Consider the following 27,929-nt stretch of genomic DNA (forward strand, 5'->3'; position numbering starts at 1 on the left):
GCAAGCAGAGAGTTGGGGACCTCATGCCAGCAAGAAAGGACTGGGAGCAGAGCATGTCCTTTAGACCTGGGGTTCCTGCACAGAGAAGCTCCTAGTCTAGGGGAAGACTGACAAGAAAGAACTTCCTCCAGACCAACAGGGAGAGAAAGCTTTTCCCTGGAGCTGGAGCCCTGAATTTGGACTTCCAGCCTACTAAATTGTGAGAAAATAAATTTCTCTTTGTTAAAGCCACCCACTTGTGGTGTTTCTGTTATAGCAGCACTAGATGACTAAGACAGACACCAAAGACAAAGGGCTCTTTAAAGCAGCCAGAGCCAAAGGACAGATACCTACAAGGGAATTACACATAGGGCAACAGCTGAATTCTCGACAGAAGCAATGGAATCCAGAAGACCATGGGATAATATTTTCAATGTGCTGAGAGAAAGCAGCTGTCGTGATGGAAATCTATACCCAGCAACATTATTTATCAAGAGCAACACCAAAATAAAGGCTTTTTTTCTGACAGTGAATTCACCACCAAAAGCAAAGGTTTAAAGAGAACATTCCAGGAAGAATGAAAGTAATCCCAGATGAAAATTTTAAAATGCAAGAAGGATCAGAAGAGCAAAAACAAGCATTTTTTTTGAAAGATCTAAATGAAAAATGACTGTATAAAAATGATAATATCCTGTAGAATAATAATAAACTTAAATGTATAATAAAAACAGCATGTAAGTGCAGACAGGGTGATCAGCTCTAAAATTTTCTCAGGTTTTTGTGTTATTTGGGAGGACTGTAAACTTATAAATAAAATTTTAGTTTAAATAAGTTTACATGCTGACATCTCTGGGGTAAACAAACAAAAACCAAACAAACGCTAGAACAGAAAGAGAATGTATAACTTTCAAATCAGTAAAAGGGAAAATAAAATGAGCAAAAAAGAGAAAAAAAGATGAGATACTTTATCAATCAAGCAGAGAGGAAAGATAAACATATGCAAGGCATAAAAAATTGCACAAAATAAATCCACATATACCAATAATTGTAATAAATGAAAAGAGTTAAATAGTCCATGTTGTTGTTGTGTGCCATCGAGTCAATTTTGTCTCATAGCAACCCTATATGACAGAGTAGAACTGCCCCATAGTGTTTCCTAGGCTGTAATCTTTACTGGAGCAGATTGCCAGATTTTTTTCCCCTCTGAGCAGCTGGTGGATTCAAATCACTGACCTTTCAATTAGCAGCCAGGTGCTTAACTACTGAGTCACCAGGGCTCCTAAGAAGTCCACAGGCGCATCTCAAACATGTAAAATAACGAAAGTAAGTGGATGGAGATGGCTGTATCAAGCAAATGCTACCAAAAGAATGCTGGTGTGCCTATATTAATAGTAGATAAAACAGGCTTTAGTAAAGTAAAAAAATTACAAAAGATAAAAAAAAAAAAAAAGGTCACTACATAATAACCAAACCAAACCAAACTTGTTGCCATCAAGTTGATTCTGACTCATAGTGACCCTATAGGGCAGAGTAGAACTGCCCCATAGGGTTTCCAAGGCTGGAAATCTTTACAGAAGCAGACTGCCCCATTTTGCTCCTTTGGAGTGGCTGGTGGGTTTATTTACCTTGTTTTCCCTATAGGAGGTTGTCTTAGTCATCTAGAGTTGCTATAACAGAGATACCACAAGTGGATGGCTTTAATGAAGAGAAATTTATTTTCTTACAGTCTAGTACTAAAAAAAAAAAAATTTAGCTCCAGAGGAAGGTTGTCTCTCTCTGTAGGCTCTGGAGGAAGGTCCTTGTCATCCATCTTCCCTTGGTCTGGGGGCATCTCAGCGCAAGAACCTCAAGTCCAAACGACGCGCTCTGCTCCCGGCACTGCTTTCTTGGTGGTATGAGGTCCCAAACTCTCTGCTTACTTCACTCTCCTTTTATCTGTTAAAAGTTAAAAGGTGGTACAGGCCACACCCCAGGGAAACTCCCTGTACATTGAATCAGGGATGTGACCTGGTAAGGGTGTTACAATCCCATCCTAATCCTCTTTAACATACAATTACAACCACAAGATGGAGGACAGCCACAGAATACTGGGAATCATGGCCTAACCAAGTTAATACACACATTTTTGGGGGGACACAATTCAATCCATGATAAAGGTAGACAGGGATCAGCATATGTGGTCCTGGAAAATTATTGGATACAGTGTCAAACATCAGTTAAGAAAGATAATCTGTATGACATCACCAGGTTGGTGATCCTATTTTGTAATAAATAGCGGGAAAAGGAAAAACAAGGCAAATGTCATGAGTAATAATCAAGGTCTCCTCCTGTAGGGGCAATGGTGAATAAGTTTCAGCGGACCTTCCAGACAAATACAAAGTAGGAAGGTCTGGAGCCAGTGAAAACCCTTTGGATCACGTCTGATCCTGTTGTAAATGGGGTCACCATGAGTCACCATAATTGCAGGGGTGTGGTTAAATAAATGATGGCAAATCTCTATGATGGGCTTTGTTGCATATGCACAAAACAATTTGAAGTTTGGTGACACAGAAAACTGCTCAAAACATAAGGTTAAGACAAAAGAACACACTGCAAAAGTGTACAGATAGTGTGACCCCATTCTGTAAAATAAAATACATGTTCCTACCAAAAAAAAAAAAAATCGAAGGATATACTTCTCCAACTTTTGTACTCAGCACTTTCCCCACCAGGGGTGATACTGTTTTTCCTCTTTTAACCCAAGACATAGTCCTCAAAAATCCTTAAGTTTATTTTACCATCTTTCAAATATTTATGTATGGAAACTTTTTCATTTTAGTAGCTAACTCACATTGACTGTTTACTGTGTGTACTGTGCTAAGAAGTTTATATATATATATGTGTATGTATATGTATATACATACATAAAAAATATATATTATTTAACCATTGCAACAAAAGGTTTTGTTTTATTATCCCCATTTTACAGGCGAGGAAAGTGTAGCCTCTTTTGCATAACTTGCCTTATATCACACAGTTGGTAATAGCCAAAGATGGGACCCTGAACCCACAGCTGTTTGCCTCTAAACAGTTTTTCCTCCATTACTATTAACTGAAGTCTACACAAGTCCATACTTCAGTCAGATTTCCTTAGTTTTTACCTAATGTCTTTTTCTTATTCCAGGATACCACATTATACTTCGTCATCATATCTTCTTAGGCTCCTCTTGGCTGTGACAGTTTCTCAGACTTTTCCTCATGCACTGCATTTTCTCTAAACCATTTTTTATAAATACCTCATCACTGACAACACTATAGCAGCTATAATTTACTATGTACAACTCTGTGTGGCTCTGATCTTCATAGCAACCATTCAAAGCAAATATTATAATCCTCTTTTTATAGATGAGAAAACTGAGACTCAGAGAGATGAAAACTAATTGCCCAAGATCACAAAACTAGCAAGTGATGGAGTTAGGATCCTAACTCAGGACCATCTGACAATGAGTTACTATATATATACATATATTTTTACTACTCTGTCTTATATGGCATATGGCATGTGTGTGTATTTTAAGAATACATTCGAATGTTAACATCAGAGTCAGAAGTGCCATGAAGATGATTTATATCTGATTCAGAACCCTAGTGGCACGGTGGTTAAGTGTTTGGCTGCTAACCAAAAGGTCAGCAGTTTGAATCCACCAGACACTCCTTGGAAACCCTATGGGACAGTTCTACTATGTCCTATAGGGTCCCTATGAGTCAGAATTGACTCAAAGGCAACAGGATTTTATATCTGGCTGAACCCTCCCATCTGATCCCCAAGCCTCTGTTGACTCCCCAACAAAAGGTTCTAAGTATATGGCCAAAAGTCATCAGTGTCATTGAATTTACTACCTCACAAAGCAAGTTTTGAACAGTTCTGATGACTACAAGAGCTCTATGTTCCTCCAAATGATGTTCGCTCTTTGGTCTTACTGTGGCTCTTAGGAGTCAAACACAATCATCTATGCCTTCTGTTCAAGAATTTTGAAGATGGCCACCAAGTCTCCCCCTACGGAGGCATAGTTTGAATTTCCCACAGCATCCTAATTACACTGCTTTGAACCACAGTCCCTTGCAGTGTCTCGATTTGGTTGAAAGTTCTTAAAGTGGTATGTAGTATAGCAATGAGTATGTTGTATATAATCAGAGTTCAATAATTGCTGTCGACTGCCTCCTTGCTTAGTGTAACCTCCTAACACCAACATCACACCTCTTCTTCCCCATCCCTACCCCCTCCACACTGCATTTCTAAACGGTCAGGTCCAAAGAGCTCTAAAGCTGACACTTCTTCTAACCCTTTAAAATGTCAGCTCTTGCTAGAAAATCCCCTGAAGACACTCGTTTGGAAGGTGAGTCAAACGTAAGGGCGATGTTTTCTCTGAGTATGACAAACAAGTTCAAGGGTAGAGGCAGGGAGCTGTGGACACCCAGAGACAGCTCCTTTCTCCATGAATCCCCCTCAGCGCTGAAACAGACAGGAACTTCCCTGAGGATCTGTGAGGCCTTCGTGCAGGGCGGGGCCGGAGCCGACGTGCCAGATGCGGGGCGGGCTCCCAGCAGCTGGTTTCACCGACAGCCGCGGTGGAAGCTCGAGGTCCCCTCCTGGACGCCGCGGCGCCACCAGCTGCCTCGCCAGTTGCCAACGCACCCGCCCTACTGACAGGTCTCCAAAGCAAACCAGAGACCGAAAAAAGCAGGCGAGAGAGTCAGAAAATATCGCAAAGGAGTTGTTACCAAAGTTCTCTAGGTGTTCCGCCTGTTCTGGCCCGCCGGTACCTGCGCGTCGTGATCAGTACCATGGACAGCGCCCGCGCCGCCGGTCCCGGGATCCTGGACGCCGCCGGCTTCTGGCACGTCTGGCAGCGCTTTGACCCGGATGGTAAGTAGAACAAGCCACCGGTGTAGACGCGGCTCCGCGCCCCCCACCCTCCCACCGCTCGGCTGAAAGGACCTAGTTTCCCCTCCCTGCACTTCTACTCCGAGGGGAAAGTTGTCTACCTGCGCTGTTACAGCAGTATACCTGAAGTCTTTGAGCTGGTGTTGCGCATCTAGATAAAAAAAAGGTAACGTGGAAATTCAGAAAGAGAGGAGGGATTTGCCTCCCTTGCCAATCTTTTTGTGCGTTTGTGTATCGCATATATTCAAGAATATATATATATAATTCCGAATATATATATTCAAGTATATACACTTATACGTATATGTGGTTATATATTCACATATATATATCCGTCTACCTATAGATCTGGAAACCCTGGTGGCGTAGTGATTAAGTGCTACGGCTGCTAACCAAAGGGTCAGCAGTTCGAACCCACCAGGCACTCCTTGGAAATTCTATGGGGCAGTTCTACTCTGTCCTACAGATAGATAGATAAATATAGATATATATTCTAAATAAATATAGATATATAAGTCTATATATATTATATAAGAAAACCAAATATATAATAAATACAGATATATATTCTAATCTTGTAGGCTGATACTCGCCTACCTGAACCCTAAATGTGCTCATTTTTCATTCAGTGACTTTATTCTAAACCCCCAGCTTTTTCAATGGGAGGGTGAAAAGACATTCCCCCAAGAAAAAAAAACTACTTGAAAAGAAAGTGAAACTTCTTAATGTTTGCTTTCCTTTTATTAATCATTAAAGTTGCATAAAAGACATCTAAAGGCACGTTTTAACTCTGAAAACTAGAATTCAATACTTGCATTCTGTTAAAATTTTCCAAGCATCCAAAATCCTTAAGTTGGATTTTATTCTAAACTCATGCTGTTCATTGATTAAAATTTGTGTATTTAATAGCTATTATATTCTAAATATTAATATAAACCCCAACGTACAGCATTTACTCTGGAACTTGTTTTTACTGTTCAAATTTATCACTTAGTTATTGGAATAGCAAAGAGCTTGTGAAATAAAAGACAATTATTAGAAAAACACTAAAATGCCCCTTGTTGTTCTAAGTAACTGTTACTTATGCGTATCTTCTTGCATTTAGAAAAAGGTTACATAGAAGAGAAGGAGCTTGATGCTTTCTTTCACCACATGTTGACGAAAGTGGGTACCGATGTAAGTACTAGCACCACTAAGCATTAATTTATGTGTCTCTTAGTGAAATACAGTTAGCACCCAAGTCCTATGTTGACTTGTACCTCTTAATCCCATCTAATCTCTTTTCCTCCCTTAATGCGTGTACTTTTTCCCCTCTCTTAGCAACACAAAGGGAATTAGGCAGGTTTTATAAAAGGCACGACTGTGACATTAGACGTGCTGGTCACTAAATTCCCATCTAACATCTGTCATCCCTTCCGAGATCACAACTGTAGATTTAAACAACTCTGTTGTGAACGTCTCCGTGGTTATGTCTCTGCTGATGGATTTAAACCTGGAGGTAAGGTAGCGCCTTTGTTCAGAAAGGTGGAAAAAATGTTAAGAACTTTAAGGTCCTGGGTGTTTAGCACATAGGACACTTTTCTGATAGCAGGCCACAAACAAAATCATTTAAAATATTTTTTTCATTAGTCATTTTATTAGAAGAGGTTGCAGATTTCTTAGAGAAAGACAAATCAGAGAGTAACAACACATCCAGAGCCTATTTGTCCCTGGTCTCTCTCTCTCTCATCTGTCTCTCCATCTCTGTCTCTCATCTCTCTGTCTTTTTCCTGTCTCTTTGTTTCTCCTTCATTCCATCTCCAGCCTTTCTGTCTCACAATCTCTTTGTCTCTCCGTTTCCTGTGCCTTTTATTTCCCTTTTCCTCTTTCTCTCACTTCTATATCTGTCTTTTGTGTCTCTTTCTGTGTTATCTCTTTTTGCCCTTCTTTCCTTTTCTCTCATCAGTTTCTCATCCCTCTCCCCCTTTCCTCCTTCTCCTTCTCTCTCTCTCTCTCATATCTTTCTCTGTTCTTTCTCTGTCTGCCTGCTCCTCTCTACCATGCCCTCCCCCATGCAACCTATGAAGTGAATGGGTGGCAGCTGTGAAGGATGGAAAGTGTACTCCTTCTTTTTTCTGGTTCAGACCATTCAAATACACTTCTCTTTATTCTTCATTCCTGTGCTTATATCAGCTATGATCAAAGACAAAGAAGCTTCCTCCAGGAGAGGTTTACCTTCAAGCTGCTGCCAGGTATCACCCACTATCAGCCCATGTGTAACACTCCCAGCCTTGCTTACGGAGCTCCCACTTACTGTTGTAAATGCTAAGGCTAGGACATTCCAGAACCCCATAGATCTGACACATTTTGTCCAGCATGGAGTGGGGTATTCAAGGAAAACAAAAAGATGAAGGTAATACAATTTGAAGTCTGGGAATAAACTGGATGGTAAAATTCCTGAAAACTTAAATCCCCAGAGATTTAGAACTTGGGATCTTTTTAGAAGCCTCCTTGCTTTAGTGCCTTATAGGAAAGGGGGAGGATAGTTGCTGTCAGTGTTGCTCTCAGTGTCATGTCTTATTTTCAGTCATAAGGGTTGGTTACTCAAACACAAAGGTCTGTTCTAAGCTGATGAGACTGTGAGATGTCTTCTTCTGGGCCTTTGGCTGACTTTAAAGGGATTGTTGCCATTATTGAGAGCTGAGGGATGTCATCTTTTACATTTTTCCACTGCCCCTCCCTAAGGCCCTACCCATGGACTAACCCTCTCACACCAGGGCAACATGGTCCTTGGAGGAAGCGAGGCAGCATATGACACACCAGTGTCCTCTGCCACTGTGCTCAGTGCAGGTGTTCCTGTGGCCAAGGTTGCAGAGCTTTTAGAATAGTGGCTATTGAAATTTGACATGCTTAAGAATTATCTGTATTTGGTCAAATGCAGGCCCCTGGGCCTCATCCCCTAGATATTTCGGTTCAGTACATTTAAGGCATGCTTAGAATCCTATATTTTAAAAGCACCCTAAGTCAGTTTAGCATCTCTTTTCACTCTCTGTCCCTCTGGGAAAGATGACTGCCTGTCAGGGAGAGGATTCTAATCAGGCCAGTCCCGCTGAGCTGTGTGGCAGAAGCCCCAGGCACCTCTGCTTAGCACCTGGTTAAGGAGAGAGCTTTTGGCCACCAGGGTAATAAGTTATTTAAACTGTTATCCTGAAATGGTATCAACTGCCATGTTTCCCTTTTAAAATGCTGAGGCATTGCCCTGGGGGTCTGGTTACAGGGACATTCACCTGGACAACCATGATTGAGTGAATAATTCCTAATTCTGGGCATTTTTCCTGCTGAGTAATGAGTGATACCAGTTGCCATTGAGTCGATCATGACTCATAGCACCCGATGTGTGTCAGAGTAGAACGGTGCTCCACAGGCTTTTCAATGGTTGACTTTTTTGGCAGTAGATTGTCAAGCCTTTATTCTGAGGTGCCACTGGGTGCACTCCAACCACCAACTTTTCAGTTAGCATCTGAGCATGCTAATTGTTTGCATTACCCGGTGACTTAGTGTACTGACTAGGCCCTAGGAAAATCCTTAATAATAGGGAAAAACTTCAGAAATGAAGCCCCTTTAGCTGAAGGACAGTTACCATTTATTTGTGACACCTACTTTTTAGAAAAAAATTAAAAATTTTTTTTATTGTGCTTTAAGTGAAAGTTTACAAATCAAGTCAGTCTCTCGTATAAAAATTTATATACACCTTGCTATATACTCCCAGTTGCTCTCCCCCTAATGAGACCGCACACGCCGTCTCTCCACCCTGTATTCCCATGTCTGTTCAGCCAGCTTCTGTCCTCCTCTGCCTTCTCATCTCCCCTCCAAACAGGAGCTACCCACATACTCTCATGTGTCTACTTGATCCAAGAAGCTCACTCCTCACCAGTATCATTTTCTATCCCATAGTCGAGTCCAATCCCTGTCTGAAGAGGTGGGTTTGGGAATGGTTCCTCTCTTGGGCTAACAGAAGGTCTGGGGTCCATGACCTTTGCAGTCCTTCTAGTCTCAGTCAGACCATTAAGTCTGGTCTTTTTATGAGAATTTGATGTCTGCATCCCACTGCTCTCCTGCTTAATCAGGTGCGACACCTATTTTTGATGAGTGATGCCCGAGCAAGTATGGAAGTGGACAGCCAGAGAGGCCTCAAGGATGAGGCAGCCCTGCAACTGGAGTTTAGGAACAAACAAGCAGTTCTTCAGAGGCCCTAATAGCTCTATGTTCCTCTGCTGATTAGCAGGTCACAGAGACCCCAGAAGAAGGAATTTTGAGATTTCTAACAGCAGGCTGCCTGCTAGTCAATCTCAGAGAGCAACTAGCCTGCTTGTAATTATCTGCTGTATACATCCGCCAACGGAACTGACTTAATGGACCCATCAGCTGCTATTTATTGCTGGTGGTTTTTTTTGTTTTGCTTTTTTTGTTCCTTTTCTTTTCAAATGCTGAGAATTGGCCTCTGAACTGTGTCTAGATCTAGCCAGTCCATTGGCAGTACCCATTTCTCTGGCTATACACACATCCCACATACACAGATTGTTCCGCAGCCTGGGCCTCATTCAGTCCTGCAGAGATTATAAGTACCCTGCTGGGGCCTAGAGTCTCAGATAAGGTGGGCTGGGCCAGTGTTGATGGGGGATTACATAAAGGGAACCCCAAGCTCTGTTGCTTTAGGTCCATGGCATGGTCATGGATATCAGGGATAGAGGTCAGAGAGGACCGAAGTCAAGGCTCAGTGCCCTCAAATTGAAGGTGGCCTGTAGAATCTGTCCACAGCGTCTTCAAGTTCACACTTAGTTACTTGGCTATCTAATTTTCCAACAATGTAGCCAATGGTAGTTACCTTCCCTTGGGAATTCCCCACCCACAATAAGCAATTATTTGTTCATTCCACATACGCTATGCTACAGAGATACAGAAATGATTGCTTTCCTGGCAGAGCTCTTAATCTAGAAGGACAGGTTGAAATTCAAAGTGAAAGCCACCTGTTGAGTGATTTCTCTTGTACTTTTTCTGGATGGTGCACGTACACACACACATACACCGCAATGCAAACACACACAATCTGTGGTGCTGAGAGCAGAGAGGCTCATCTCTCTGTTGAGTGGAGTGTCACCTGAGGAAACCTGACTAGCAGGAGATCTTGGGCTCTCAGAGTAGCTGTTCACCTTCAGCAGAGAAAAAACATATCTCTAAGGTCCACTCCAGAGATGCCTCACCATGTGTAGGAATGGCCACTAGAGGTGGAGACAGAAATCTGGTGTCGAAATCCTAGCTCTGCGTTTACAACTGCGTGACATCGACATGTTATTTAAACTCCTCGAGTCTCAATTTTATTGTCCATAAAATAGGAATGATAATATTTTGGCCTATCTCACGGGGGCATAATGAAGACCAATGAGACAATACAAGTGAAACATTCTTTTTAGTTGCCAAAGTACTCATTGTTTACATATTTCTATGGTAATATGGTGTCCCTTTGGGTCCTTCATTGTCCCATTGTCTATTCTGGACAGCTTTGGCCTCAGAGCCACAAGAAGACTATACAATACAGGGATAGTTGAAGCTTACTCTCTTAACTGCTGAAAAGCTTTTAAGATCTAAATCAATATAACTGTCAATGGGGTTTCAACTTTGTGGGAGAAAATTTTCCAGGCCAGGGTAGCCTTTGGAGGATCCCCTTAAATCACATGCGCCACCGCTGTCATGAGTAAAAGAGGCCCTATATCCAGGGGTAAATAATAGACTGTAGACACACTGTCATCTCAGGGACTTCCTGACACTTGCTCACCTTTATACAATCGATCCAAGCATTGTTTCCCATTTCTTCACTTGAGATTTTGTTTGCAAATCATGAATGTCTTTTCTCGTACTTTTCATTTAATGTGTATTCCTTTAGGAAGGTATTGATTTTTTAACTAGGCCTTTGGCTATTCCCCATTTATGATCATCAAGTGAATATACGCAATGTCTTTACAGAACCAATCCTTTTATTTTAATCATTTTGGGTTTCTAAATACAGGACCAAAGCCATCAATACAGCAAATGGCTAGAATACTCAAATCCATTTAATTAATATATCATCTTAATCATGAATGATCTTGGTTTGGATTTGCCTTTTTTTTTTTAAGTTGTGCATATAGAAGCTATTTTTAGTTGTTATTGACATAACTCTTAGTTGTTTGCAAAAAAACTCACCTTCACTGCAATTTATTCCAAATTAAGTTTATCTGTCATTGTCCAGTATCCAGTTGGGGACTACACAAGCCGTAATCCATTCACCTCTTTCTGTTGCCTGCAGTTCATCCATTTATCATATTCTAAAGGTGAGGAGTGGAACAAAAAAGAGGTATAAATGCATTTCTATACTTGCTGGCAAAAGTTTGTCTACAATTGAACAAGGAAGAGGCACACACTATTGACTGCCATGAAACTTGGGGGTTCCCTGAAAAAACAAAATCAAACCAGTTGCCACGAAGTCGCTTCCAACTCATGGCAAGCCCACGTGTATGGAGTAAGATTATACTCCATAGGGCTTTCAAGGCTGTGACCTTTTGGAAGCAGGTTGCCAGGCCTTTCTTCAGAGGCACCGAAGCATAGAAAACAAGGTGATATGAGGGGATCCAATAGCTTAAGTCATCTAAGCTTAGCACATCTCTTCTACCTCACTGTCATGATCGCCCCATCAAACATTTGCTGTGCACTCACCTCTTGCAGTGGTGAGACTGTGTCAGGGGCCAAAATCCTGGTAACAATGCCCCAGGACCACCGTAGGATAAAATTGCCCTTGCTGACCAAGATGCTCTTTGCCTTTCCAAAAATTAGTTTTCAGATCTGCAGGGTCTCATGTTATTTAAAGCATCTGCTATCTAACCAACTGCCAGAGCCTATCCTGGAGAAATCCCAGAGCAAGTCACCAAGTCCTCATTGCCTTTTGTTTGAACCATTTCTCATTTATACATTACTCAATGTTGGGCTTTAACAATTCTGTTAGATGCTGTCTGCCTCATTTGCGGCAACAGCAAGATGGAGTGGAAAGCACACCCCGCATCAAAGCACATCCCACATCGAAAGTGCTGGTTTCAGTCTTGTCCTACCACTAACCCACAAATCCTTACGGTGGGCTTATATAAATCCTATGGGGCTACGGCACAGGAATGAGCAATGTTTTGTTCTGTTATACATTAGATAACCAGGAGCCAGAGCCAACTCACAGCAACAAACAACAGCAACAGCCAGGTGCATGGCACTTCGCCCCTCTCTGACAGGCTTCCTCATCAGTAACATGAAAGGGCAAGGGCTCAGATCCTTAGAAAAGGGGTGCCTAACACTTCCTGATTCTTTTCTACTTCACTCTTTTGCCCCCAAATCACCAAGACTGATCAGAAGGAAACAGATACCTTGACTGATAGTGCATCAATAAATAAAATTAATAAGAATATGACCAGACCTCTTTTCATATGCTAAGATTAAGAGGTAAAAAGTTTGCGATACCCTTCTTTTAGATTTCTCCACTCTCTGAGAAACGTTTGCCGTATGCAAAAGCTCATCTGAAGAGGTGGCTGCCTAAGGGAAAAGGGGCATGGCTGATGTCGATCCAAGTCAGGACCTGTCTTGTAACCTGAGGACACATTGTCACGTGAAGAGAAATTTATCTGACCAGTGACGGGAAGTTGTAAAGGGGAATTTCCATGTTAGAGGATGGAACATATGAGATCAAAAAAATTTCCCAAAGAGGAGAAGGCTAGCAGGTCAGCAGTAAAGCCAGGAGCTTCATGAATTATCCCCACACTCCAGGGCCATTGTGAGGATTCTGGGAAATCACACTTGTGAAACAGCCTGACTTGGTACCCACCCCATGGCTAGCCCTCCATGAATGTTTATTTCCCTGCCCTTCTTTCCTCATCTTGTGAATTAGATGTAGGCAGCTGTTAATTTCCCTAGTCACATTTTCCCTCCCACATTTTCCTCATATTTTTGGAACCCATTAGGGATAGGACTTAATGGAAAGGAAGCCAGAACAAAGCACATCTTCCATCCACCTGTGATGGAGGGCAAACGCCAGGTCCCCAGAACGCCATCATGTCCCCGGAGCCCAGAAGAGCGTCTGACACACAGCAAGCCCTCAATGGATGCTTGTGTAATGAATTAACAAAACCTAAGAATGAAATGAATGATACACACAGATTCAAAAGGTAGAGTAGACCACTAGTCTCACCCCTTTGGGAGCAAGAAATAATGAGGAAACCTAAAGATACAAGGGAAAGATTAGTCCAAAGGACTAATGGACCACATGTACCACGGCCTCCACCAGACTGACTCCAGTACAACTAGATGGTACCCAGCTACCACCACTGACTGCTCTCACAGGAATCACAATAGAGGGTTCCAGACAGAGCTGGAGAAAAATGTAGAACAAAATTCTAAGTCAAAAAGAAAGACCAGTCTTGCTGGCCTGACAGAGATTGGAGAAACCCTGAGAGTATGGCCCCTGGACACCCTTTCAGCTCAGTAATGAGGTCACTCCTGAGGTTCACCCTTCAGCCAAAGATTGAACAGTCCCATGGAACAAAGCAAGACTAAAGGGGTGCACCAGCCCTGGGTCAAGGACTAGAAGGCAGAAGGGGACAGGAAAGCTGGTAGTAGGGAACCCAAGGTAGAGAAGGGAGAGTGTTGACATGTTGTGGGGTTGTTAACCAATGTCATAAAACAATGTGTATACTAACTGTTTGATGGAAACTAGTTTGTTCTGTAAAACTTCATCTAAAGTACAATAAAAAGAAAAAAAAGGTGGAGTAGAGTGAAGGAAATTTCAGAAGGAAGGTTTTGAAATGATTAAAGCCCCTCTTTTATTATAGAACAGAAACAAAAAGCCCAAGAGGAGAAGTGTCAAGCTAGTTGGTGGAAAAGTTAGGTCCAGAGCCAGGGCCATCTCCCTATCTGGAACTATTCTCACTATATAGTCAGTGTTAAGGTGTAATGCATAAGTAAATGGTATTGCTTATTAAACTGCCATCAGGTCGATCCTGACTCATGTCAACCCCATGTGCGCCAGAGCAGAACTATGCTCCGTAGTGTTTTTAATGGCTAAATTTTTGGAAGTAGATCACCAGGCCTTTCTTCTGAGGTGCCTCTTGATGGACTTGAACTCTCAACTGTTCAGTTAGCAGTGATCATGTTAACCATTTGCATACCCTAAAGAACGTGAGAGGCACAGGAGGTAGCCAGCCATTATTGTGATCATCCTAAGTGTATTTGTTTTGTTCCTGATAATTCTCTTCACTTATTTCCGCATCAGCAAGGGTCATCTGGGTCTTCCATCTCAGGGAAAGACCCGTGCAGAACAACAGTGAACCAAAGAGTTGAGCTTAGCTTTTTTTTTTTTTCCAAAGTAAACTTTTGAAAATCATGGCAGAAGATAAAGGAGGCAAGAACGGTCAGAGTCCCGAGTACCAACAACCAAAGTCAGGCTATGAGTAATGTTATAGCTTTCTTTGTGGATTAGAGTCGCCAGTGGGAAGCTGAAGGCTCCCCAGTCTGTCTCCCTGAATAAAATGCAGTGAGCTTCATGGTTCCTTAGGCCCCACATGGACTACCCATTGTATAAACACAGACAAGCCTGCTCCGCTCAAGCAGCTGGATAGACCTCTTGGTGTTGCCATGCTGGTGCCGCCTTCCTCTCGCCACTGCCCATAGGGAGCCATGGCAGCCTGTCAGGCCCTGCCACTCTTCACAGCCACACCAACACCTGTTGGCATCGGGAAGAGGACTATCATGTCCCTGTTCTCAGAGATGCATGAAGGGCCTCAAGGAGCATGATGCAACATAAGCCAGAGAAACAAGATGTGTTGGGAAGGAAACCTTGAAGCATTTTAGTGTACAACTGACCTAATTTCTTTCCTTCCCTGCTGATGTTTCAGCATTTATGGTTTTCATCTGAAGGGCTATGTTCTCAGCAGTAGAGGTTTGTGAAAGCCGTTACCATCAGACTAACATATGTGTGTATGAATGGTTCATTGACAGGTTCTCGCAGAAGTCCACAGTCACCCACCAACACCAGCAGAAACTGTAGTCAGTCAACAGCCCCTCTCTCCCAAGCCCTTGTAACTCACAGCTGGAGGGCCTGGTATCAGGGATTGGGTGGTAACATTAGAGAGAATGAATTTAGCATGGCTGATGGAGTCGCGAATCTTGGAATCAGCCACTCTTTGAAATTAGCTGCACCTCTCAACGCCCCATATCAAAATTTATTCTCCATTGTTGATTGCATATATCAGATTTCTTTGTAATAATCCTGCCTTCCACTGACGAACAGTTTAATGCAAAGAAAAGATTGTACGTGGAGGGGACACGTAACATCTTTGGTAACTCAACAATTACGTTGGCTTCTTTTTTTTTTTTTCATCATTAATTACTTTCCCCTGCTAATTTATTTTTTCTCTGAGTGGACCAGGAGGAGATTAAGAAAAGCAGCCTATGACAGCCTCAGGGCCTAGAAGAGCTGCACTTTTCACTCAAAAATAGCATCAAATCTCCAAGTTCTTGGGACAAAAATCTGTATGTCAATTACAATACAGTCTTTTGTTACAACCAACTATATAAAAAATCTTCAAATTCCTTTTTTCAGCACTCTAGTCTCTAAGCTTCTTTTCATTCATATTTTAGGAACTCAATAGCTGTAAGTCTTGTCTAGTCAGGATTCCGGTAATTGATTGGTTGCTCAAGAAATCCCCATCACTACTTCCTCTTCCACAAAGAGTAGGATCAAGGGACCTGCTTTCCAGGTTACAGTACCATAATTATCAGCCTGTGTGCTCTGAATATTTGCTATCTAAACGTCATTATTGGAATACCAGTAGCTTTAATGTGGTTTTACTGGCCCGTTGCAGGATGCTATCATGGAAGAAAATCTTCAGAAGGTGAAACAGCAGATTATGGCTGCCCACGATGTCTCTAAAGACGGTCGTACACAGATGAAAGAGGTACTTTTCATGACTGTACCTTTCTTGGGCTGTAATTGCCTCTGAAAGACAATGAAATTCTTCCATTTGATTGGGAAATCAGAATATTCTACAAGTCAATTGACTTAGATAACTTTTTGTATTGTGATATATAGATACATATATAGTTATTAGTTGCTGTCGAGTTGGTTCCTACTCATGGCAATCCCATGTGTGTAGAGTAAAAATGCTCCATAGGGTTTCCAAGACTGTTACCTTTCAGAAGCAGATTGCCAGGCCTGTCTTCTGAGGTACCTCTGGATGGGTTTGAACTGCCAACCTTTCAACTAGTGGTCAAGCACTTAACCACTCGCCATTTCAACATTTTTTAAGCACACAATTCAGTAACATGGATTATGTTCATTATGTTCCGCAACCATCACCTTTTTCAGAATCACCAAGTCATCGAACTGGATCTGAAGGAAACATGCACCTGGATTTACAATGCAGCAGTAGAAGAAGTAGGGCCAGTGGTGGTTCAGTGGTAGAATTCTCACCTTCCATGTGGGAGACCCGGTTCGATTCCCAGCTAATGCACTTGTCTGTCAGTGGAGGCTTGCTTGTTGCTAGGATGTTGAACAACAGACCAAAAAGAAGAGGTGATTACTTAAATAATATTTTTGAAGTAATCACCTTTTGTTTTTGATCTGCCATGTAACAAGGAATGTGCAATTTCCCATCATTTTATTCAGATCAATCAAGATTTCTACCTATTTTACAATTGTGGAAGTGAGAATCTGTAGGCCTTTCAGTTATTTGATGCAACAATTGTCTCTTTGCACAAAGTCCTGTTTAAACTGCACCTAGCTATAAGGAAAAACTGACAGTAAATGAGTTTAAACTTCAGTAGCAGCTTCCGGAGGAATTTGGAAGAATCTATCCTTGGAACATACTAAGTGCCTAATACAATTATTATTATTTTTTATTGTAACCTCATGCAAGGCAGTTACCCACAAAGGGTAGGGTCAAAGGACCTGCTTTCCAGGTTAGAGTACCACAGTAATCAGCCTGTGTGCTCTGAATATTTGTACCTACTAGGGGTGCAATTATTTTTGAAAGGATCAGCGAATCAAAGAATGGCAATGAAAGACACAGAACTAAAAGCTGGGCTCTCCATTCTGAGAGCCTTTCTGCCCTATACTATGTCCCACCATGCCTTTTATCACAGAGCACTCCTTAAATGACACTGGCCATAATCTGAGACTGCTATTTCTTCCCATTCCTTTAGCTTGCCAGCATGTTCTTGTCTGAGGATGAAAACTTTCTTCTGTTCTTTCGCCGGGAAACTCCCTTGGACAGCAGTGTGGAGTTTATGCAGGTGAGTGGTTGTGTCTGTATGGAGGAAGAAGGTCAAGACAAAGCCAGGACTCTAGCTACCTGCCATGTCTGCCATCCGTCCTGCTCAATCCCCAATACCAAGGAAAGGAGCCATTAGTGATGTGCCAGGACATTGGCTCCAACCTCCAGGTGCTTTTCTCAGTGTGCTGGACTTGAGCTGCTGGATTCTTTGCCTAAGCTCAAGACAATGTTCTGGATCAGACAGGGGACCTGGCAGGTGCACCAAAGAATAGAAAGAGTTGAGGGGTGAGGGGAGTACTGTGAAGACTAGAGAGCGCATGCCCCAACTGAAGCCTATAGCCCTGTGGAGTTCCAGTGAACTTTTGCCCTTTAAGAATGCTATCTTGAAATCTATGTGAGCTACTTATTTTTAAATATTGGTAATTAATTCTGAAGGTATGGTGCAGCCAAAACATAACTTATTAGAGTGTCGGCCCAGCCAGCAGGCCTTGTGTTTGCAACCACTGGGCTTTAGTAAAAGCCAAATGAATGAATGACCTCCTGGCCCCTTTCTCTCTGGGTACACCTTCTCTCAGCCTCTAGGTGTTATGGTTCTGCTGGTGCAAAAGACCAGGGAAGGGCAGGGCAAGGTTCCTCCAAGGCCCCTAGAGTAGAACTAAGATAGCCATTGCATCCAGGGCCCCATTCCTCAAACAGGTACCAAATCCGTTTAGGAGATAACTTCTTTTTGCACTATGTTATTTACCTCCTGGCTCAATGGAGGTCATGTAAAATTAGACAAAATACGTGCAAGAAAATTCACAGAAGAAATTTGAATGGGCAGTAATATGTGCCAATAACCAAAGAAATGCAGATTTAAACAACCAGTGTTATCAAAGTGGTAAAGATTTTAAGAGGATTAATAAAAATAGGCAGAGCTGGCAAGGAAGCAGTGACAGATTGTCACTCATGCTCTGCTGGTAGGCATGTGCATTGGAATAATTTTTCTGGAAAGCAATTGTGCAAAAATGTATTAGGATCCTTTAAACTTTCTTTATCCAAAGAATTAACTAAAAAACAAAAAAACTTTACCCTTTGACTTAATACTTCTGTTTCTCCAGACAGTTGTCTTAAGGATATAATCAGAGATTTAGACACAATTTTTCTATATAATGATGTTCATTAAATACTGTATTTTTACTTAGTTAAAGCTGAAAATATAAATGTCTAACAGGGAAAAAAATTAAGTAAATTGTAATACATGTATATAGTTCATTCATTCCACAAATACTCATGAGCACCTGCAATATGCCAGGCCTGTAGGTGCTGGAGATTCATCAGAGAAGCCCCACCATGGAACCCTGTGTGTCACTAAAGATCAAATTGTCAGATTACATTTAATAACATGAAGTAAATGCCATTCAATGTTAAGAAACAGAACTTTGTGTGCACTAGGATCTTAACTTTATGTAGAAAAATGCAAATATTCCCCTACAAATTAACCATAAACAAGCTAGTAAGTAAATGCACACAAGAAAAAATATTATTGTTCGGATTTCAAGTGGTTTTATCCTTTTCTTTGCACTTTTTGTATGTTCCAGTTGTGCGTAGATTATTATTTAAAAGTTACTTTAAATACCATTTGCAAAGTAATTTTAATTATGTCTTAAAATGCTCACAGAAAATTTTGAACGGAAAATATAAATAGACCAACCAAATGTACAAACGATACGGGCTTGGGTTCCGGTTTGGGGTATATAATAGAAAAATGATGGAAAGGAAACAAAGAAACAATAAGTGATTCTCTCTGGGGGAGGAATTTCTAGAGATTATAATTTTCTTCTTGTTGCATTTTATCAATATTTTACAATATATATGCTTTACTTTTGTAATCAGAAAAAGTATTAAAATGTTGTTGTGTGCAGTCTCGAAAAATGGGAAAAGGAAACATCACTACAGACCCTCCCTATCCTCAGTCGTTTTGAGCTTTCTCAAAGAGCCCTTCAGTGAATGCAGTGTGGTCTCACTAAGTGGCTCCAAGAGAATGGAGTGAGTCATATTTGGTCACTTGTACCCAAATAATTGTTGTCACCAAAGAAAGCCTAACATTTTCAGATGCTGAACCAGTGACACTATCGTAAGTCAAGCAAACAAGAAAAAAATATTGGTTGTTTTTTAAATGGCAGGATTTGAAATGATTTTCTTTTCTTTGTGCTTTTTGCCTTTTCCAGTTGTGTGTAGGGTTAGTATTGCTTAAAAGTTATTTTCAATAACATTTTCAAAGTAATTTTAATGATGTCTCAAAATGCTCACAGAAAATTTTGAATGGAAAATATAAACAGACCAACCAAATGTATAAACAATATGGTTCCCAATTCTGTTTTGTTGGTTATAACAGAATGATGAAAAGGAAACAGAAATCTCTGGGGGAGGAATTTCTAGAGATTATAATTTTCCTAAATATAATAATTAATGAATGAATAGTTTAATGAAATAACTTTTCTAAATAGAATTAAATACACTTTTTCGAAATTATTTGAGAATGAATGGATTATTGTTCTTGTGGATTTCAGATCTGGCGCAAATATGATGCGGACAGCAGTGGCTTTATCTCAGCCGCTGAGCTTCGAGTAAGTGTCACTAGGAACTGTTGCTGGGTGACGGGTGGGTGTGTTCCTCCCTGGGAGTTCGATACATGTGCATATCACCTGTCTGATTTCTGTTGGCCCAAGAAACATGGATTTGAGGTTTTTACTTTTTACAAAACATATTCATGTTTTAGAAGTGTTGAAAGTGCAGATGACTGTGCTCTCTCGGGAAAGAGACATAGCTGAAGATTTATGACGTGTTTTTCATGCCTGGAGCTTGTCTCTGGGTTCCATGAGCTCCCTTAAAATAATGACGGCCCTCCAGTCACGGATTTATTGCTTGCTAAAAACACTACATCCTCCTTAAAACAAATAAATCGCCAGTTCCTAAAAGAAAGCCTCTTGAGAGCGTTAGCTTATTTGCTTGCTATACAAACTGTGACTCTTTTCTTGGCACCACAGAACTTCCTCCGAGACCTCTTCCTCCACCACAAAAAGGCCATTTCGGAGGCTAAGCTGGATGAATATACTGGCACCATGGTGAGTAGCTTTGAAGAGGGCAGCTTTCTTGCTCTCTCCCCAGGGCTCAGAAACAGTGCCTGGCACAGAGAGGATGCACGGGAAATATCTGCAGACTAAGTGAAATGCCCAAGAAAACTCAACTCTGGGAAAATTGGCTACAATGTAGCTGCTGTAGTTTCTCTCCTGGGACCAGACTGCATGTATCTGGGAGAGAAAGTTGCTTACCTGTCCTTGAGGAGACCTGGAAAGTCCAGTCAACACTAGGTTAATAAGCACCAGGCCAACAGATTTGATGTTAATAAGTTACATAGAAGCAAGTAAGTAGAAGACAATCATTACCACACTTGGAGGCCACCTCTCACCAGTGTGGCTGGTTCGACTCATTTAACATGTTAATTTAGTGAAGGTGAGAGTCAAACAGATAACGGTGTGCGTGTGTGTGAGTGTGTGTGTGTTCCATCTCTGCCACTTATTAGCTAAGACCTTGGAAAATTGTCGTGCCTCTCAGATTTATTTGCTTCATCTCTCTCTCTCTCTTTTTTTTTTTGCTTCAGCTCCAAAAAAACGTTGCGCTCGAGTTGATTCCATCCCATGGCCACCCCATGCAGGTCAGAGTAGATCTGTGCTCCATAGGTTATCGAAGGCTGATTTTTCAGATTAGATCACCAGGCCTTTCTTCCAAGACACCTCTGGGTGGACTTGAACCTCCAACCTTTACGGTTAGCAGCTAAACATGTTAACTGTTGGCTCTATCCAGGGACTCCAAAATGGGGGAGGGGGGATTGTGTTCTTGTTGTTAGTTGCTGTTGAGTCAACTCTGACTCATGGCCACCCCATGTGTGCAAAGTAGAATTGCTCCATAGGGTTTTCAAGGCTGTGACCTTTCAGGAGCCGGTCTCCAGGCCTGTCTTCTGAGGCACCGCTGGATGGGTTTGAACTGCCAACCTTTCAGTTGACAGTTGAGTGCTTAACCATTTGCACCACCGAGGGACTTCTAAAATGGAGATTAAAACAATTACTGTGAGGACAGTGTGAGCTGGTGCACATGGAGCACCTTCAATTGTGTCTAGAACATAATCAGTGGCCAAGACATGTTAGCTCTGGTTGTAGTGGTTGTTGTGCTCCTTGTTATTATTTCACTTTCTTCTTCTGGCATCCATGTCTTAGATGGCTCCTGAGACTACTTCAGTGTTGTGAGTCCCTGAAAAGTGAAGGTATAGGAGACAGTGTCTTTGGTGAACTCATCCTCATATTATTTTTCAGCATCTGAGTTTATGCATTTTTTTCCAGTACTTGTCAACAATGTGAATTGTATTGAATCTGGTTTCTCTACTTTCATTTTTTTTTTTTTTTTGCTTTACTCCCCCTCCCCCTTCCCCTACCCTAATCCTCAGATGTGTGTCCCAATCCCATCAAACTCTGCAGATTTCTTAATTTATGAGCTAACAGCTTGCAGGTTAGTTACCTAGGGGATTGTTACATTTATTATATAAAGAGTTCTTAAGCAGAGTCATGTTACTGCCCCTCTGGTGAGTAGATGGGGGTACATACCACTATGAAAAATACGAACAAACCAAACTCATTGCCAGAGAGTCAATTTTGACTCATGGTAACACCATGTGTTACAGAGTAGAACTGCTCCATAGGATTCTGACACATTATCAGGAAAGACCAATGCGTAGAAAAGGACATTGTGGTTGGTAGAGGGTCAGCAAAAATGAGGGAAACCCTCAATGAGATGGATTGGTGCAACAGCCGGTACAATGGACTCAAACATAGCAACAGTCATGAAAATGGTGGAGGGCCAAGCAACATTTTGTTCTGTTATCCACAAATTTGCTAGGACTCAGAGCTGACTCGATGGCACCTAACAACAATAATCTTAATGAAAGCAGATTGCCAGGCCTTTCTTCTGTGGTACTGCTGGATGGATTTAAACCACCAAACTTTATGTTAGTAGTCTAGGGCAACCATTTGTACCCTTTAGGGACCTATATCACCGTGAAGAAGCTGTGAATTCCTGGCAAAGTGTGTACAACTAGGTTGATCTATTTAGGTCTATGATTAGTGTTTTCCAAATGCTGTGTTATTTCTAACAACTTCTCTACAATGTTGGTATTGTTCATGCTATTTTATACATCTGATGATTGAGACTCAGAAAGGGTAAGTGACTTGAACAAGGTCGGTCACTCCCACGTTGAATATATAATTCGTCTGAAAGATCAAATAACTGAGAAAGTTAATTTACCCAGCCAAAGGCACCAGTTAAACTGGAAGCTGAGCTCTCCTTGTCTTTAGCCCTGGACTTTTCCTAGCTGTCGTCATGGACTACTCTTAACCCTGTCCCCAATCAAGGGAAATCTGCCCTGGGAAAGAAGCAAGTGATCTTGACCACAATAACTGGCCTAGACAGGAGGGAAGCAGATGCCCAGGAAAGAATCAAATCCCAGGACAGAATCTCAGTAAAGGAAACAATTTGGCTTCTTACTATGTTGATCTGTTTTAATTGCATGCAAAATGATGTTCTAAATCCTGAATAAATATGTGCTCAGCATTAAAGGGCTAAGTGGGAGATCCCTTAGGAGCAGGAAGCAGTTTCCTAGCTACAGGGAAATCTCTAGGTTCCTTCTGTCCTAAGTTCCACTGAAACCCTCTAATAAAGTAAATAATATGAAAAAGGAAATACAGAATATGCGTGAGGGACAGAGTAACAAGGAAGTTGCTTTTCTTGTTGAGTGTTTTAAACACTGATTTAATAGGATGGTAACACTGCCTGTCATCATCTTGATTTTAACTTACAAAACATGTAAAAAACATGCAATACAAAATGAAGTGTTTTCATTTAGAATCTCCAGCATGGTTCCTTATTTCCTTGAATATTTGTCACTCTGAAGTTCTTCCCCCACCTCCAGCTGAAAATACTAAACCACTGCTTTCTGTCTTCTTAAGATAGCTCGGCTATTTTTTTCCTCCTATTTTTCTTCACTGGGCTCATCCTGCAAGTCACTTAGACATCATCGCACCCTAAGAATTCATCCATAACCTTCTTAATGGTAAATCCAAGTACTCCTTCTCTGTGTCCCTATGGTACCTTGTGTATGCCACTGTCTTAATACTTACCATAGTCATTCATTTGATTCATTCTACAAAAGTAGTCATTAAATGCCTGCTGAGCCCTGGTGGCATGCAGTATAATGGATCATTTTTATATGGCCTTTCTAGCTATTATCTTGTGACTCCCACCAAATGATTGAGTGGGACTACGTAAATAAGGTGTTTGTGGTCCACCAATGTGATTGGACAGCTTGCTAATGTAAATAAGGTGTGTGGTACCCTTGTGGGGGAGGGGCCATATAAATAAGGTGTATAGAACCCTAATAATGGGATTGGTCAGTTTTGGCATCCTGCTAGGCATAAAATGATCTATCTCAGAGTAGAAAGAGGGGACCACACTACCACCAAGAAAAAAAGACAGGAGTGGAGCATGTCCTTTGGACCTGGGGCTCCTGGGCTTTGAACTGCCTACACTCAGTAGAGAGAGAGAGCTGTAACACTGGAGATGGTGTAAGATGGTGAGAAACAGTGGCAGCAGAACCAGGAGACTGGTGTGAGGTGATGCAGTGGGCTTCCTGGCCCAAGGAGTAAGGTAGTTATAGTGGGTGTGCCAATCCGTGGAGGGACAGAACTGAACACCTTCAGGCAGAAGGCTTCCTGGTGGGGTGGGGTGCCTCTAGACACTTGCCGACGGAACTAGGCTTGCCAACCCATGGAGTGAGATAGCTGAGTCCCTTTGGGCTGAGGCTTGCTGGTGGAGTGGGGTGCCCCTGGGCACTTACTGACAGTGCTAAAGAGCTTTGTAATACTTGCCCAAGCAGGACAGAGGCTGGGCCAAGGGGCTGAGAGTCCGAGGGCCAATGAGAGGCCTGCCTGCGGTCACAACTGAAATGAGACTGTCCTGTTTGAAGAACAATATCCTGAGTCGTTCCTGATCTTGAATTGTAAGCTGTCAGTTCCCTAATAAGCCCCATAACTGTGAGTATGGTTCGTGAGTTCTCTGTGGCCATTGCAACAAATTATCGAACCCACCAGAGGACTAGACAGTGCCGTGGGAGGGACGGCTGGTGTCAGAATTGGTAAAAACTTTGGAGGATGGAGGTGAGTTTGACCTCTGCTTCATAGGAATCAGCCTCAGGCTGTTGATCTTCATTTTGTTGACCTTGTTCGGCTGCTACCTGAAAATCTGGCAGTTCAAACCCACCAGTGACTCTACAGGAGAAAAGACCTGGTAATCTCCCAGAAAGGTTACAGCCCAAGGAACTCTATGGGGCAATTATACTATGTCATATACAGTGGCTATAAGTAGGAGCGATTGATGGCAAGCAACAAAAACATGCCCCAGGCACTATTCTAGTCAGTAAGGGTTCAACGGCAAACAATAAACATAACAAATAAGTGAATCACATTGCATATTGTTGTTGTCGTTAGCTGCACTCGAGTTGGCCTGACTTTTAGTGACCCCACACACAACTGAACAAAATGCTGCCCATGATGATCAACAGGGTTTTCATTGGCTGATTTTTTGGAAGTAGTTTGCCAGGCCTTTCTTCCTAGTCTATCTTAGTCTGGAAGCTCCGCTGCAACCTGTTCAATATCACAGCAACAAGCACGCCCCCACTGACAGATGGGTGGTGGCTGTACATGAGGTGCATTGGCCAGGATTTGAACCTGGATCTCCCACATGGAAGGCAAGAAGTCTACCACTGAACCACATTTATGAAGCTTTCCATTTGGAAAAATCTGGTAAATGAGGGGAAAAAAGGGAAAACTCACTTCTGGTACCCCCCTTTCAGTCCCCACTGTGCTTATCAATGAACAGACAGAGCATTGACCATAGGCAACAGTTAAGTTGTCCGTTTCATCCTTAAATATAGCAATCTCACAATGAGGCCCAATTGAAATACTTTTGAAAAATCTTCCTGATTGAGATCTTTCCTCCCAAGACTTAGTGGCTTAATGTATTTTTTCAAAAAGCTGATGTAATGGGGACCCTGTGGATTACAGAGAAGCAGCAATTCTTGAACTTTAGCAAAAGTGAGAGAAGAAAAGGTAGGCTGACAGGGAATTACAAGTTAAGTTGTTATGAGATGCTCTTGTCCACAGAGTACTTGTGGTATTTTTTTTCCCCCATTGGAAAATACCCAGTCCTTGTATTGGGTACTGAATATTTTAACCATAATAACCAAGTGCTCACTTTATGCTAAGCCCTGTGCAAAGCCCTTTTCAAACACCTCGTTTAATTCTCACAACAATCTTTTAAAATAAGTACTTTTAACCTCTATTTTACCAGTGGAAAAAAAAAAACTAACGATTACAGACTTGAACTGATCAAATACAGTAAGATGTGGAGTGGAAATTAAGACTCCAAACTCTGTTTTCAATGATAATATTCCTGTCTGAATGTCTAAATATTAAATTATTTAAAAAAAAAAAAACTTTCAAAGAAGGATGGTAAAGCTCCACAGAGAGATCAAGAAAAGAAGACAATCCTAAAAAGAAACTGAAGAGCAGGGGGAGGCAAAGCCATGTTAGGGGCTTTGGATTCTCAATTTTTAAAAGACGGTACAGGAGCTTTGACGGACATGATAGGATTTATTATCCAAAAAATTTGATTTTTCTCATCGTTAAGTTCCTAACTAATCCTAAAAACTGACACCTTATTAAACACCAAATAAGAGACGAATGAATGAAAAACATTGGGAAACAAAAATGAGTCCCACAAAATTGTTCTGAAGAAGAGAGGAATGCTGATTAATTTGGGGAAAACAAGAAGAAGAATGACTTGTGGCTGTATAAAGCCTCCTCCACCCACCCCCCAAAAAAAACCAAGGCAGTTGCCATCTAGTTGATTCTGACTCCTGGTGACACTATGTGTGTCAGGGTAGAACTGTGTTCCATAGGGTTTTCAGTGGCTGTTTTTTTGGCATTAGATTGGCAGGCCTTTCTTCTGAGGTGCCTCTGGGTGGACTTGAACCAGCAGCCTTTCAGTTAGTAGCTGAGCGTGTTAACCATTTGCACCACCCAGGGACTCTGTATAAAGCCCCAGAGGTCACTTAATTCAAACCACCCAATATAGGGAGGAGGAAAGGGCAGAGAGGAGACATGTAGACAGTTCAGAAGGTCAATACATGGCTGAAAAGACATGATGCATATCACACATCAGTCCAGAAGCCCTAGTTCTCCCAGAGCTCTTCTCTTTACAGCCACTCAGGCATAATTTTCTTTCATTGTTGTCGAAAATATACACAACAAAACATACACCTATTCAACAATTTCTACATGTTCAATTCAGTGATATTTATTACATACTTCAAGTTGTGCTACCAATCTCGCTCTCCTTTTCTGAATTTTTCTTCCCTCATTGACATAAACTCATGGCCCCAACTTCCTGTCTAAACTTTTGAGTTGCTGTTGTCAATTTGATCCCATAGAGATAGTTCTTTAAAAGAGCACAATGCTTAAGGTAGACTGTGTCTAAATTTAAGAAAGCTCAGGCTAGCTACATCTTACTACAAATGTTCTGAGCTGAAAATCTAGCAATATGTAATTTTTGATGACTTTGAACTTAGATCCATTAACTCAGACTCCTGTGAAGTAGTGGAGGTGAATCAGGGTGGCCCTACCCCACTTATAAGGGACATACCTAGGATGGGACTTGTCCGTTGATGTCTGCTTCATTGTTAAATCCTTGGGGCTCTTTTGCTTCTGCGTGCTGTAATTAAGTAGACTCATTTTTGTTCCAAATTGTCCCATGGAGATAGGCTCATGTCAATCAAACTCCAAGTGACCACTCATTGGCTCTTTATGCACGGGGGCGATAAGTAAGTGTTGAGGAATCTGGTGAGAGGGTTGTCACCCAAAGGTCTGTGTTTGATCAGAAGACTGAAAGAGCTTAATGAGATTTCAGCCAACCTACTTCATTTGTCTTCCTTACATGATTTACGCATTGCTGTTGAGTCAATTCCAACGTATAGTGACCCTATAGGACAGAGTGGACCTGCCCCTTAGGGTTTCCAGGGAGTGGTTGGTGGATTCCAACTGCCGACCTTTTGGTTAGCAGCTGGTTAGAGCTCTTAACCACTGTGCCACCAGGGCTCCTTCCCCACATGATAGAGGTAACTTGTACTTGTCCAGTGAACTGACTTGGGAACTGGACTCTACATTTTTTTAAATGATGTTTTACATTTCCCTAGAGACCTTTGGGTCCACTAACTTTCAGAAACTCAACGTTGTCAGAAAAGGCTTCTGTGTCCTGAGCTCTAAGGAAGTGATACACCAAGTGTGAACTCACATCACTGCTGCTTTCATGGTTTTTTATTGGGCAGTGGCTGACAGCCAAGGCAACATGACGATAAAGATTTAGTTCTGAGGTTTAGCATCAAACGCTTTACTTAAGAGATGTAACCTACTATATGAATTTAAATTGACCTGAATAAGGATAGGCATATTTGAAAACTGGCTGATGCATGAATAATGAATGAGGCAAGGCGGAATGTCCAATAAGCAGAGAAAAGCCGAGATCTGTGAACCCTGCCTTATTTCAATTCCTAATTAATGTTC

The 27,929-nt window shown here is 41.7% G+C and overlaps 1 protein-coding gene across 1 annotated transcript in view; it reads left to right on the forward strand.

Annotated features, from left to right (window-relative positions):
* The first annotated feature begins 4,767 nt into the window (after positions 1-4,767).
* Positions 4,768-27,929, forward strand: part of SCGN (secretagogin, EF-hand calcium binding protein) — a 54,610-nt gene continuing 31,448 nt past the window's right edge. Inside the window, exons 1-6 of the mRNA XM_003416436.4 lie at positions 4,768-4,885; positions 6,009-6,079; positions 15,814-15,906; positions 17,153-17,242; positions 19,776-19,832; positions 20,253-20,330. Of these exons, the coding sequence (XP_003416484.1) occupies positions 4,804-4,885; positions 6,009-6,079; positions 15,814-15,906; positions 17,153-17,242; positions 19,776-19,832; positions 20,253-20,330 (471 nt within the window). The 5' untranslated portion in view covers positions 4,768-4,803. The remainder of the gene's footprint in view (positions 4,886-6,008; positions 6,080-15,813; positions 15,907-17,152; positions 17,243-19,775; positions 19,833-20,252; positions 20,331-27,929) is intronic.

Source organism: Loxodonta africana, chromosome 1 (genome assembly GCF_030014295.1).
Source record: "Loxodonta africana isolate mLoxAfr1 chromosome 1, mLoxAfr1.hap2, whole genome shotgun sequence".
In the NCBI taxonomy this organism is placed as follows: Eukaryota; Metazoa; Chordata; class Mammalia; order Proboscidea; family Elephantidae; genus Loxodonta; species Loxodonta africana.